Source organism: Vigna unguiculata, chromosome 4 (assembly GCF_004118075.2).
Source record: "Vigna unguiculata cultivar IT97K-499-35 chromosome 4, ASM411807v1, whole genome shotgun sequence".
Lineage (NCBI taxonomy): Eukaryota > Viridiplantae > Streptophyta > Magnoliopsida > Fabales > Fabaceae > Vigna > Vigna unguiculata.
In genome coordinates, this window is record NC_040282.1 from 10,935,165 (window position 1) to 10,949,883 (window position 14,719).

Genomic DNA, 14,719 nt, shown 5'->3' on the forward strand with positions numbered 1-14,719 from the left:
ATTACAAAACATAAATAAAAAAGTTTAAAGCATAAATAAATACAAAAACTTAAAAAATACCGATTAAAACAAAATATATATATATATATATATATATATATATATATATATATAAATACAATTAAAATATTCATGAAAAAATAAATAAACATAAAACATAAATAAAATAAAAAATAAAGCATAACTAAATATTAACACTAAAACACTAAAAGGCATACCCTACAATTTAAAGGAAAAATGTTTGATTATTTTTTTATTAATCGGAAGTGGATTCCGGAGAGAGCAAGCACCATTTTCGGAAAGGATAATGATAGAATGCCCCCTTTTTTTGACCCCCAAAGTTACCCGCCTACGTGGCACTTAATATTTTAATAATTTTTAAGGAAATGGGACCAGAAACGCGTGAGAGAAGTTGGAGTGAATTGTGAGGTTGTGATACACGCGCAAGAGAGGAAAAAGGAAAAATAGAAAAACAGAACTTTCACTTGCGGTTTAAACTAAAGGCGAGAGTGCGGCTTGAGTGCGGCGAGAGTGCGGATTGCTGCCATAGCTTCGTGCGTCGAATTGGAAGCTCTAATTTGAAGTGTTCTTGTTCTGCAAATCAATTAGTGCTCTGGTATGTTTTACTATCCGATTACAAATCCCTATTTTTATGATGTTCTTCCCCAAATGAAACCACTATTTTTGTGATGTTTTTCCGGAAATGAGACCCCATTATCGTATTTTATTGTTCGATGATTGAAATGGCATTTTGATGAGTTGTTCCCCAAATTGATGGTCTGTAAATCGTAAATGTTGTCGTGGATAGTTAATTGAAAATGTGAACTGTTTTGTGTAACCAAAAATGCGAACTGTTTCGGCAGTTAGGGTCGGGTGGCTACAAAAGGTGATGGCGAGCGTGACAAAAGTAAGAGGAAAGAGTGTGTCTCTGGTGGAACGAAAAAGAAGGAGCATCTTATGGGTGTAATTGAGCATCAAGAACATGATATTCGTGAACTTGGTGGAGCGATTGCTAAATTGAAATCAACTTTGGCTAAGAGGGAAAATAGGAGTAAAGATGAATTTGTTTCTCCTATGAATTTGAATGAAGTGGATGTTCCAAGTGAAGCTGTAGAAGACAGAAATGCAACGAACAACGATATGTACGTGCATATGAGGAATGATCCACGGTTATGGTTCAAAAGCCGTATAATCCAAACTCTGTTCGCAGTTTATAGTCGGAAGAAGAAAAGGATACCGAAATAGTTGTTGGAGTATGAGCAATATGTATGTATTTTGTTTTGTTTGATGGAAATGAAATATCATTTTCATTTGTTTAATTATAAGAACATAGACATATCATTGAAACCTATGAAACATTAAGTTGTGTACCATTCTATTTGTTGTGTTTCTGTTGTATTATGGTGCAATTAATAAATAATGACTTTTCTAAAGTGTTTGTGGTGTTATGTAGTGCATTTATTAAGTAATTAAATTGTGTAAGTCTGTGGTACAGAATCCATATCTCATAAAGACAGTTATTGAATTTTAAAAATTGTTGTGTTGTGGGATTATGGTGATGGAAATATTAGGATGGCCATTCGATTGTGTCGAAACCCTGTTTCATGTAATAATTCAGTGTAAAATCAGTTGCAGTACTAGCAGTACAAAAAGTTCAACGTAAAAAGGCAGTTATGGAATCACAAAAGGACACTTGATTATCGAAGCAGAAAAGTTGATTTTTAATTGAATCTTGAATTCCAATTACTTATTTAAGTAGTTTGGTGATGGTATTATTTGGATGGCCATTCAATTGTGTCCAAACCATATTTGACGTAATAATACAATGTAAAATCAGTTGCAGTACTGCATGTACAAAAAGTTCAACTTAAAAAGGCAGTTATGGAATCAGAAAATGACACTTGATTATAGAACCAGAAAAGTTGGTTTTTAATTCAATCTTGAATTCCAATTACTTATTTAAGTAGTTTGGTGATGATTCATGGTGATGGTATTATTTGGATGGTCATTCGATTGTGTCCAAACCATATTTGACGTAATAATACAGTGTACAATCAGTTGCAGTACTCCATGTACAAAAAGTTCAACTTAAAAAGGCAGTTATGGAATCACAAAAGGACACTTGATTATGGAACTAGAAAATTTGGTTTTTAATTCAATCTTGAATTCCAATTACTTATTTAAGTAGTTTGGTGATGATTCATGATGATGGAATTATTTGGATGGCCATTCGATTGTGTCCAAACCCTATTTCACGTAATAATTCAGTGTAAAATCAGTTGCAGTACTGCATGTACAAAAAGTTCAACTCAAAAAGGCAGTTATGGAATCACAAAAGGACACTTGATTATGGAACCAGAAAAGTTGGTTTTTAATTCAATCTTGAATTTCAATTACTTATTTAAGTAGTTTGGTGATGATTCATGGTGATGGTATTATTTGGATGGCCATTCGATTGTGTCCAAACCATATTTGAGGTAATATTACAGTGTAAAATCAGTTGCAGTACTGCATGTACAAAAAGTTGAACTTAAAAAGGCAGTTATGGAATCACAAAAGGACACTTGATTATGGAACCAGAAAAGTTGGTTTTTAATTCAATCTTGAATTCCAATTACTTATTTAAGTAGTTTGGTGATGATTCATGGTGATGGTATTATTTGGATGGCCATTCGATTGTGTCCAAACCATATTTGACGTAATAATACAGTGTAAAATCAGTTACAGTACTGCATGTACAAAAAGTTCAACTTAAAAAGGCAGTTATGGAATCACAAAAGGACACTTGATTATGGAACCAGAAAAGTTGGTTTTTAATTCAATCTTGATTTCCAATTACTTATTTAAGTAGTTTGGTAATGATTCATGGTGATGGAATTATTTGGATGGTCATTCGATTGTGTCCAAACCCTATTTCACGTAATAATTCGATGTAAAATCAGTTGCAGTACTGCATGTACAAAAAGTTCAACGTAAAAAGGCAGTTATGGAATCACAAAAGGACACTTGATTATGGAACCAGAAAAGTTGGTTTTTAATTCAATCTTGAATTCCAATTACTTATTTAAGTAGTTTGGTGATGGTATTATTTGGATGGCCATTCGATTGTGTCCAAACCATATTTGATGTAATAATACAGTGTAAAATCAGTTGCAGTACTGCATGTACAAAAAGTTCAACTTAAAAAGGCTGTTATGGAATCACAAAATGACACTTGATTATGGAACCAGAAAAGTTGGTTTTTAATTCAATCTTGAATTCCAATTACTTATTTAAGTAGTTTGGTGATGATTCATGGTGATGAAATTATTTGGATGGTCATTCGATTGTGTCCAAACCCTATTTCACGTAATAATACAGTGTAAAATCAGTTGCAGTACTGGCAGTACAAAAAGTTCAATGTAAAAAGGCAGATATGGAATCACAAAAGGACACTTGATTATGGAACCAGAAAAGTTGATTTTTCATTCAATCTGGAATTCCAATTACTTATTTAGGTTGTTTGGTGATGATTCATGGTGATGGAATTATTTGGATGGCCATTCGGATGTGTCGAAACCCTATTTCAAGAAATAATACAATGTAAAATCAGTTGCAGTACTGGCAGTACAAAAAGTTCATCGTAAAAAGGCAGTTATGGAAACACAAAAGGACGATTCATTCAAATACCAGAAAACACAAATATCAGATTTTTATGAAAACCTTAACTTTCATTACATCACATGTAATTGTTTGAAGATCATAATTACTCGTCACACAAACATTTGTTGACAAAGACTGTAATGAATTCATAAGCATCAGCGTGATCCGCTTGAAAGAGCACACGATCCCCTTCTTTGAATTGATGTTGATTGCAAAATTCCTTCCAGCCCTTCCCTATCTTCGTCGAGCGGGGTGAATCTGAAATTAGAAGTTTGCAAACAAGAGAGCGCCCAACCAATGAATCGAACGGTACCCACCACTTTTCGCGGAACCCGCCGCCTCCAACAACTCAAACCACTCTCCACAACTCTGCTATCCGCTTTCACTACGACCCACAACACCAACCTTTATGGAACAATAGCCTTTTTGGGAAGACAAAGCCTTGCGATTCAAATGCCTCTCTGCTTGCTTGTGCGTCTCTGCTCGAAGAAGAAAGTTCAGGGGAAGAAACGAGGGAAAACGCGAAGGTAATGTGTTTTTTTAAAAAGTTTATCCAATTCAAAGCGCGTGCACATCACGCAAACTTTCCCTTCTCGCTGCCTTCATTTCCCGTTAGGTTTAAAATTATTAAAATAATAAGTGCCACGTAGACGGGTAACTTGAGGGTCAAAAAAAGGGGGCATTCTATCATTATCCTATCGGAAAACAACTAACACACACCCCCAACTTTCGGAAAACAACCAACATACCACATACCACTTTGGAGCATTCTAATAATCGAAACTTCATATCGGGATGTTCACTTTCGAAAGGACAATTTACTATTGGAACTTGACTTTCGCTGTATTATAATTTTGGATGTGCACTTTTAAAATTGTGGGAATTTTTTTTCTTTCTCTCTGGAAGTCTACTTGTGTCTGTGATTTTTCACTTCCGTTAATCCGACAAACCGGAAGTCCAAATCCGGTAAAAATACCAACCGGATGGTCACCTCCATAGAAGGTTAAAAACCTACAAACTCAGTTTTTTTCATCACGTCGGTTTTTTTTTTTAACATTCTAATAATACAATTAATAATACAATGCATACCTTTTCTGCTAGGAATGAAAAGGAATGAAAGTTCAAATGAAATAACAACAAATCCGACAACGAAGACTGGAAAATTCTCTTCAAAGAATACGACACACAACAAGAAGAAAAACTTTTTAATTTATGCTGTAAAGGTGAAAGGACGAGAGATTTGAGGGTGCAATGTTGATAATATAATATTTACAATTATTTAATACGTTTGTTCAGTCAACGACCAAATCTGAAACTTCATCATTGCTTAATTATTATATTTACCTTATTTACTTTTTAATTTTAATTTAATTTTTTAAAAGGTATAAATGGAACACAGCAAATCTTTGAAGGTGAAAAAAAATATTGGAGGTGCAGAAAGAAAAGCCCTTGAAGCTAAGGCGTGGATTTTTGCGTTTTAGGTGGATTTTACCGGGACTCCAATAACTTGATTTCTTGTAGTGAACTTAATGAACACTTCGAAAGGACCTAGTTTATCAAATTAGTAAATGAAAAAATCAAACTAAAAGTTTATCAAATTAGTAACCCTAAAAAATACCTAGTTTTCCTTTTCTAAAACCATTATTACTTAGAAATGAATTTAGATACTTATAAAGTAGTGAAAGGACTTTGCTTTACCTACAAGACTTTAGATTGAAAAGTATCGTTTGAAAATATAACATTTTCAAATTCATAGCCGAGGACTTTGCTTTACTTCATATTTTTATCAGATTACTTTAAAATGTATTTTATACATCTTTTTAATATATTTTCTTCACCCATCTGATATAACTATTTTTGAGATATAATCTTATAACACATAAGCATATATTTTCAATAGTGAAGAGTAAAATAATAATCTAATGAAACGCATTTTTAAAAGTGAAACAATCACAATCTATTACGTAAATATAGTTTAGCACAGAACTTAAAATAGTTTGATTTCAAATCAATTAACTACTCGAAGTCATTAAATTTGGAATTTGCAAATTTTAAAACAAACCATTGAAGTAAATATATGTTTGCAACTAATAAAAGATAATTTGCGGAACAAAACGAACAGTAACCACAAGTATCCTATATTCGACATATGAAACACCAGAAAACATTATAAGTTTAAGTGTATTTTCGATAAGATTACATCAGACAATAAATGAGATTGCATGTCTGAAAGACATAAGTAAACATAAAAATGGCACCAAAACAAATACAATAAATCTTATGCATTAGCGTACAATATTGCTGACATCAAAACTGCGCCCTTGGGAAAGCTTAATGAGGGCATATCTCTTGAAAATTCTCACTCAAGTGAAGCGCTATGAAAAGCCCTGCAATATAAAAGCTACCCCATCAAGACTTCGAAAGAGATGCAAATACAAAACAAAAATGATAGCGCGTCAAAGCCAAGCACAGAACATATTGAAGGCCACCAATTAAAAAATATCAAAATTAAAAAATTACAAGTTACAACTTTTGTATCCTTCTATGTTGCTATCGAATTAGCAGTTCAGAATTCACAGCTGATTGGCAAAACACAACTTTGAGACCAACAATGTAAGATATTATCATACCACCTTCAACCAAAAATCCTTGGCCTTTTGAATCTTCCTTCCTCTATATATGTTGATTAACTTTCTTATTTCTACTCCGAACTCAAACTCCCTTAGATTCCTAACATGATTATATGTTGTGGGAACACACATGATTATTCTTATTTATAATGAAGAGATATAACAATACTAAACAAAAATATCTAATAATGGAAATAATATATAAGATATTTCTCTATCAAATTATACCATAATTCCTTATTTAATGCAACTAAACCATATCTTTAACATAATAAAATCATATCTCTAATAATATATAGAGAGACACACATATAATAATAAAAAATTACCTAAATTTAAAGACATTAACAATTGAAAGTCGTAACTCAGGGTCAGTTGATTGTTTGCAAGAGATACAACAGAACATGATATCAATTAGCACGCCCAAATGAGTTTTATACTATACAAAAACAAAAAAGGGAGAAATTATGAATTAATCCCCAAAATTTCAAAATTTTGGATGAATAACTATCACTTAGGGGCAGAAAAGGGCTTTATAGTCCACCCAAGTAACCAATATTTACTGCTATTGCTTCTAGCAGAAAACACTCAGCGGAACGAACCTGAAGGCACAGGGTGGCTCCGCATTGCTTATAGCAAGCTTTGATAACTATGTTACAAATCATTGAATTGGGGATTTAGATTTATTCAACAATCACCCAACAGTCCATTGCTATCGACCTATGATGAAACTTCAATATATTAAATATCCGTGTCCAACATGTTTCCATATCCAATACTTTATTAACACTTATCAAAGAGTATCAAATCTATGAAAGGGTAATATTTTTATGATGATAATAATTTATAATTTTTTATTTTAACAATGTTTAATATATTTGATTTTAATTTGGATTTACACAATAGCAATCATACATACATATATATATATATATATATATATATATATATATCATGTTTTTAAGAATTTTATATATTTTTCAATATACATATATCACATATCGGATCCTATTATTTTCAAAATAAGCACATTGATGTATCATATACATGTCGTATCTTATACATGTATCATATCCATGTATCATATGTCAACTTTACAAGGTAATAGAATAAATAAATGAAAGTGCAACACAAAATGCATGAAAAGGATTGCTAATGAAAAGATAAAATCTATTGGCAAGATCAGAACCATACCACAATAAATTAATCCTCCTCCATTGGTACATCTGGAATGTCAAATCTATCCTCTTCAATAGTCTTGTTTATCACAAATACTGGACTGGGTATTGGTTGTCAAGGAAAGAGTACGCAACAACAATATTTATCACAATCATAACTGAGCTAGTTCCAAATTCGAATTAGACATGCTACAAGATGAATGCCATTTATTGTAACCAATCAAAAATTTCTTGCTCTTAAATTAGTGTTTTATAGAAATTTAAATTAAAAAGAAAAAAGAGACACAATCCTCTGTCAATTAGGTATTTCAGTCGTCATGTCACGTCAATTACTTCAGTATCAACATATTTCTTTCTGAATTTCTGCTTAATTAAATGTCTTGAATGTTTCGAGGGCTGAATAGTCGACAGAAAAAAAGTTTAAGATCATACATGAGTTAGACTATAGATACCATGTCATGCATCAACCTTAAGAAAGACAAGTGGGGTAAGAAGGTGGAAAATGTAAAGGATATAAATTGACATAAAGTCTTCCTCCTTTTCACCTCGGTTGCGGCTGTGTTCTAGCTCTCTATGAATTTCAGGTGTAACCTGCAGTATAGGAGGAAACAATATCAATCACGGCCAGAAATTTGGAACAGAAGAAAAGAAACCCATTAGATTTGATGCTCTCACCAATTTATGCTTCTGCTTTTCCAGTAGATCCCTTAATCTATCCTTGTCTTCCTTTTGCAACTCATTCTTATACCTGAAAAATATCACACAAAAGCAACATAAAATTAAAAAGGGGGCAGGAAAACTAATCATTACTGTATTTCATGCTATGCTAATTATAAGTATTATTCATTGATGATATAGGAATTATACTAGAATTTACTTTCTCTGCTCTAACAGTTTGTTTGTCTTGGATGATTTAGAGAGGATAATGGATATTTCTTGTGTTTGTAAGAAATTAAGATTTTGAACTGAAAACATGTAGGACCCACCATTGAAAACACCATAGCAATGTTTGCCCAAAGTTGACATAGAGGTGAGAGGTTGTGGAGTTAGAGTGCGCTAGTAGTTGCAAACAGAAGAATCAAATCTGGGATGTGAGGTTATATAGCAATTTCCCCTACTTTGGTTAAAAACAGATCTAAAATTCAAAATAACACCATTTTGGGACATCTTCTCTAGCCCATTGGATTACATGGAGTAACACCAAAATGGCATGATTGTACACCATTCTAGCCGCCAAAGGCATCACTATGGCTACAACACGACCCACAATAATTGTTGGTGGTCACCCTGCTCAACACCAGTACATCACATGTTATTGAGTACTCTGCTAGGGAAGAGGACCCTTCTATAGAAATCCTTATTCTCCATACCCATTTTTTTCTTTTATCCTTTGTCAATTCAATACATACAACTTCATCATTGAGTTCTTATTAGTCACTGCTCTATCAAGATTTTTGTAGAGATCAACTAGAAATATAATCATACTATATAAATAGATGTAAACCTCACTTTAAAAACTAGTTTTGTAGAGTTAAATTAGGCCTAAATTCACTTTCTAATATGATATCAAAGTCTATCCTAACAAAGTTTGTTGAACATATGGTGTCACACTCTATCGAACCACCCATAAATATAGTCTCACGCTCAAATTATTATGTCTATAACGTAATGGGGTGTATTGGAAATATAACATTCATCAGAAATATGACCAAACTATAATAAATAAATGAATGCAAACGTCGCCTTGCAAATCAATTTTGTAAGATTGAATTATCCCTAAAACCACTTTCTAAGAACTGTATTAGACGAGCATTAAAAAATAAAAATAAAAGGTTAATCACTGACCTCTGCACAAAAGCAAGAAGTGACTGGTGCCATATGACAGGCATTATCCTGGTTTCATTAAAAAATCTCATAAAATGAGCAACAACTGCATCAACCACACGATATGGCAAAGCATATTTTTTCTCCAGAAGAAGCTTTATGAAATAGCTGCAAATATTGTAACAGCAAGAATTATGGTTCACTATTTCTGTAAAATATAAATTCAACTCATAAGAAATTCATAAACTGTATTTTCATAATTATACTTTATTAAAAAAATAATGCAATATTAAATACCTTGTGGTGCCACAATATTCCATTCCAGAAAGTTTCAATAGAGCAACACTGCATACACATCCAGATGTTTGGATACATCAGACATTGCATATGACTCAAATAATTCAAACTTATACTTTCACTTTCAACATGAGATAGCATACATACAGCATGTATTAGTTTCATTATGTCAAAATGCCTCATACACTCAGGTAGACTGCCAGCTCAATAGAGTTAGCTACTGCCGTAACAGTTGTAACATAACTGTAACAGCTTGCAATACAAATCCTGATTTCTTAGATTAGAGATTCATAAAATAAATAACACAATTTTCCATTTTCTCTAAAATTCTCTAAATCTCATAAATCTTTAACATGAACCATAGTTTTAAATCCTAGATTGTGCCACCACTCAACAAAAACACTATGGTTTTTATTGGGTAATGATACCAAGGAGATATGTTTAAAATCCTTCTGTTATATTAGGAGTGCTTAAGAGAGAAAGGCCCAGAAAACCAAGCAAACACCTAAGCTATTTTATTTGGTAATAATAACAAGGAGAAATGCTAAAATCTTTGCACAGAAGGAGAAATCCATCCCTACATCATTTCTCCAAAATACTAAAGGCTATGTCCCCTAAACTATTGTCCAAGAAAGCAACTTCCAACCACTATGACACACATCTCAGTGAACTTTGAATAATACTTGTTATACACCCAAGTTTCAATTAGACAAAGTTAACATACCTTGAATGAAGTGGAGGAATAGAAACCTTTTCTATAATGCTTCCAACAATGACTGCTTCCCTGAGAGTGCATGTGCGTGACTGAACATGAAGAAAATTGTCAAACATTGCAACAAACTTTCAAAACAATTGAATTATAAACTTTTGTCGAGACTGTATATGGTTGGAGTAAACTGGAATTAAAAAGATCCGATTTCATTTCAGTGAATAAATTCAAATTATTAAAAGCACCAAAGAAAGCATAAATAAATAAATAAAAACTCATTTATCACTCTACAAAATGTGAGAGAAGGTGAATAAATTTACTTAAATAATACCAGAGCTAATAATTTCACTAAATTTTATATAACTCTGTAGGTAATTTGTCCAAACGATAACACAAAAATGGAAATGAGCAAATTTCAACATATGTTCAAACTATAATGTAAAGATTCCCCATTCCTCACAATCAAAGAGGAACTTTCTATCTGTCAAGTTACGGTGATAGAACTTACATGTCATTCACAATACACCATAAACATAACTCTTTCTTAAGTTAATTCATCATTCTAGAATCATGTTATTCTGTATTTTCTATTTTCCACACAGAATTCATGGTTAATTTCCCCCTCTTTCCTCCAGGAATTATGGCAAAGAACTTCAAATGCTGGTCACGTCACCAAAGGATATATAATATGTAATTTGATGAAAATGCATAAGTATGTACAATAGTTTTTAAGAATTAACAGAAATCCACAAATACAACTTAAAAAAATATCCACCAATGATTAATTTGAAATATCAAAAACCAGCGTAGACACTAGCAAATACCTCACATAGGGGAAACAGTATTCCCTTAAAGAATGCAGCAGGTTTGTACAATGCCTTTTTCAGAGTTTGGTATAAGGCAAAATGCAACCGCTTATTCTTCCGTATATCTTCTCTCACTCTTGGAAGCAACACAAGCTTGTAGAAGCGTTCTGCCTTTTTTGCACCAAAATTAGAAGCAAAAATCCTAGTTGCTTGATAAAGAGCATTTGGAGACCAATTCTCAGGTTCAGTTATATACAGGACCTCCTCCCAAAGTTGCATAGAGGGGATGTGTTTAAATGCCTTGGGTATTTTGCCTATTGTATATTTGCTGAGATGGGTCCCAACTCTGCCAGTAGGGAAGAAGGCAAACAAAAGTAAAGTTGAGGGCAAGAGATATAAACTACATTCAACCAGCTAAATAACCTAATAGAGAAGAATTTATTAATCTAATTTACATATTGATAATAGAACTGAATAGCAAGCTATACATACCCCTTGTATATGTCAATTATGGACTTGTCCAATTTTGGGACAGGTCGCATTTCTGCAGACAAAAATATCACAAATTCAAGAGTGAGAATAATACCTCCAAGCAGACAGAACAAACATGCTAAAAACACTCAACACCAAAACCAAAATGAAAGAAAGTATGAGCAAAATGAAATGCAGTAAAGTATTGCCTGAAGCAACAGAAGCATCCTTTTCTTTTATTCTTTGGACAATGAGGTCTGCCAGTGTTTTCTGCTGAGCAGGATCTTTCGATAAGAATGCTTCCATTAGTCTCTCATCCTCCTCATTAATTTCCTCCTGAATTTCAAAAATTGATCACATATTAACTAAAATCACCCACACCACAATAATGAGGAAAAATAATTGAAAAGAAAAAAAAAATCACTCAATCTAAAACTGTTCACTAACAGAAAACAAAAATTGCTTAATAACTTTTACTCTCTAAGTCTCAAAATCTCAGCCTGATTCATACATTTAGTCCAACCAAACATTTCTGAACCTCCTATTCAATTACACAATTACAAATTGTCACCTTATTTCTTTTCTTCTATAAATATCAGATTTACAAACAGACTCTAAAGGAACTGAGTACACATCTATGAAGAACCAAAAAAATAAACTCCATATTACCCTACTTGAAAAATCTTCCATAATCTACAAAGTACTGATAGCTGAAGAAAATAAAAAGACAAAAAATGAGCTTATTTACAAAGTTAAAATCAACTCAAGTTCTTAGTAACATTTACTTTATAGATACTCTTATATCTTACTGGGTGAAAGCATTGTTTCGAAGTGCTCCTTAGTAAGAACTTTCTCTTCTAGGAAAAAAAAATATGAAGAAAACAATAAAATTGACTTCTACACAAACTAAAATTAGTTTGCTTACAAGTTATTTGACCGAGCTCCTATAAAATAATTCATAGACAAGCTATAATGAACTGGTGAAGAAGTCAATTCCATTTATGTTTCATGGTTTTCTTTATTGGAAATCCATTAAGGAAAACTTTGTTTCAATGGGACTGACAAAAAGTTTGATTTTAGCAATGGTTTTGAAAATTCTTATTCAGCACAGGACCTATAGTGCCTGAAAAATATAAAGTGAAAGTTATTTGGCAAAGCCAAGGGTTAACCAAGGGTTAAAAAAGGGAAAAAGCGTTCTTAGATTACCGCAGTTCAATAAACAAAAACTCACCAAATGAAGGAGAGAGTAAAGGTGAGAGAGTCAACTCACTTCATATCCCGCGAATTGGCTCTGCGTTTCAGAGAAGCCGGCAAAGTCATCGATATCGTCTCCGTCTGCTTCCTCCGCGTTGGGAATCTCTTCAAAGAAAGTGGCGGCGTTGCCATTTGCCGCCTCATCTTCCTCCTTTTGCTGCAGCAGCGCCTCCTTCATGATCTTCGAGCTGATTTTGGAAGCGATGAGTTTCTCTTCCTGCTGGTACTGCTTCGGCGCTTTCGAACGCTTCTTCGTCTTCGCATGGTCAGCGCCATACGGATCAAACGGTTCCGGATTCTGAATCCGCTCCTTCCTCTTCGCCATTCTTAGCTGCAATTACTGAAAAAATAACAAAATTTGGATAAGGGAAGTTCACGGAGTAGCAGCTTATTCTGCTGCCTCTCACAGTGAATCTCTTTTTCTATCGCCCGAAGTGAGAGGTTTAAGAGAAGAGGGTTTTCTTTTCTGTTCCTAGTTGAATAATTGGTAAACCCTAATTATAAGTATTTTAAGCATTCGGGATAGATATATCTTTATTTTATTATAATTTATTATCAATATGTTAATATTGTAATTACAGTATATTTTAATATTTGATGTAGAAATATAGTTTTATTGTATATCATATCATATTTAAAATAGTAATATGTAAAATATATTTGCACACTAATAAATGGTTATTTGTAAATATTGACCCTTTAAACAAACTAAGTTATAAAGTTTGATTTTAAACATAATAAAAGAATAAAGTATACACAACAAAAAAAGGACTAGACTACTAAGTGAAATGTGTTAATATATACATAGAAATCCTGCTAGAGAAGTTAAATTTATAATTTGAATAATAATATTTTGATTATTATTTTATCAGTTTTTAATTTATTATTCTCATCACTGTTAAATCATCAAATTACATAATTTAAAAAATAATTAAAGATCATGATGAATTAAAAGTGAATAAAATAAAATAGATCAAATATTATTATTTTTATAATTTTAATAATGATAAGTATAAAATTAATTTTTATATGTCCTTCATTTTATTTTACTATATAATTGTTTAAAAAAACAGTTTTTTTTACCTTAGTACGAAGATATAATATGTTAGAATTGATAATAACCAATGAGATATTGATTTTAATTTTAGAAAGATTTAGACGGTTAAAAACAAAATACGTATTTAAATTGTTTTGATCTCAAAGGTGATATTAGAGGGTTAAAAAAGGGTTTCAATTAAGAAAAAGAGTTCGAAGAGATTAAGGTTAAAATAAAAGAGTTTCTTTTGTGTTTTTCTTATTCACTATAATAATATTAATTATTTGTGAAATAATGTTATCATGTAAACTAAATATTACATTTTAAATTATAAATATAATGTAAACATATTAAGTTTTTTTTTCAAATACAAATATTTAATATTAAAAATTTCAAAGAAAATAACCAAAAGTAGATACAAAAATAAACTTCAAAAACTCTAAAGTTTAAGAGATTACACAATTTATTATCAATTATGTAATATATATACATATATACATATATATATATATATATATATATATATATATATATATATATATATATATATATATATATATATATATATTCCACCCAAGTTAAGATTATATATAAGTCTTGTTAAAAATTTCGCATTTAATAGGATTATATTAGATATATAAGATTTTATCAATTATATCTATAGAAAATCATTCTCAATAACCTGATTTTTAAATTAAATTTGAACAAAAATGAAAGGTAAAGTGTATTGTTTTAATGTAATACAAATTTAAAGATTAAAAAATAAAAAAAAAATTATAAACTTAAACTAAATAGATTTCATCCGTTTTATAAAGGACAACCAAAATTAGTATAATTAGTATAAGACGAATAAATGGTGCAAGAATGCACTT

General features: G+C 31.5%; 1 protein-coding gene across 2 annotated transcripts; it reads right to left on the reverse strand.

Moving 5' to 3' along the window:
* Positions 1-5,758: 5,758 nt before the first annotated feature.
* On the reverse strand, positions 5,759-13,292 carry LOC114182521 (bystin). Of its 2 annotated transcripts, none has more exons than XM_028069406.1 (11): positions 12,828-13,292; positions 11,767-11,893; positions 11,579-11,630; positions 11,105-11,432; positions 10,296-10,375; positions 9,572-9,619; positions 9,296-9,442; positions 8,126-8,198; positions 7,966-8,041; positions 7,467-7,555; positions 5,759-6,029 (listed from the first exon to the last, which is right to left on the reverse strand). In XM_028069406.1, exons 1-10 carry the CDS (start codon positions 13,134-13,136, stop codon positions 7,476-7,478), a joined length of 1,320 nt encoding a protein of 439 aa, XP_027925207.1. In that variant the 5' UTR covers positions 13,137-13,292; the 3' UTR covers positions 5,759-6,029; positions 7,467-7,475. The 2 variants fall into 2 exon arrangements, with proteins under 2 accessions (XP_027925207.1, XP_027925208.1); XM_028069407.1 differs by lacking the exon at positions 5,759-6,029 and adding an exon at positions 6,265-6,372.
* Between the last annotated feature and the right edge of the window lie 1,427 nt (positions 13,293-14,719).

Coding starts and splice junctions, on each gene's coding strand:
- LOC114182521 (XM_028069406.1), bottom strand. CDS start 13,136: ATGGCGAAGAGGAAGGAGCGGATTCAGAATCCGGAACCGTTTGATCCG. Junction 9,443..9,571: donor GAATATTGTGGCACCACAAG/GTATTTAATATT, acceptor CAATATTTGCAG/CTATTTCATAAAGCTTCTTC. Junction 7,556..7,965: donor GGAAGACTTTATGTCAATTT/ATATCCTTTACA, acceptor GACAACCAATAC/CCAGTCCAGTATTTGTGATA.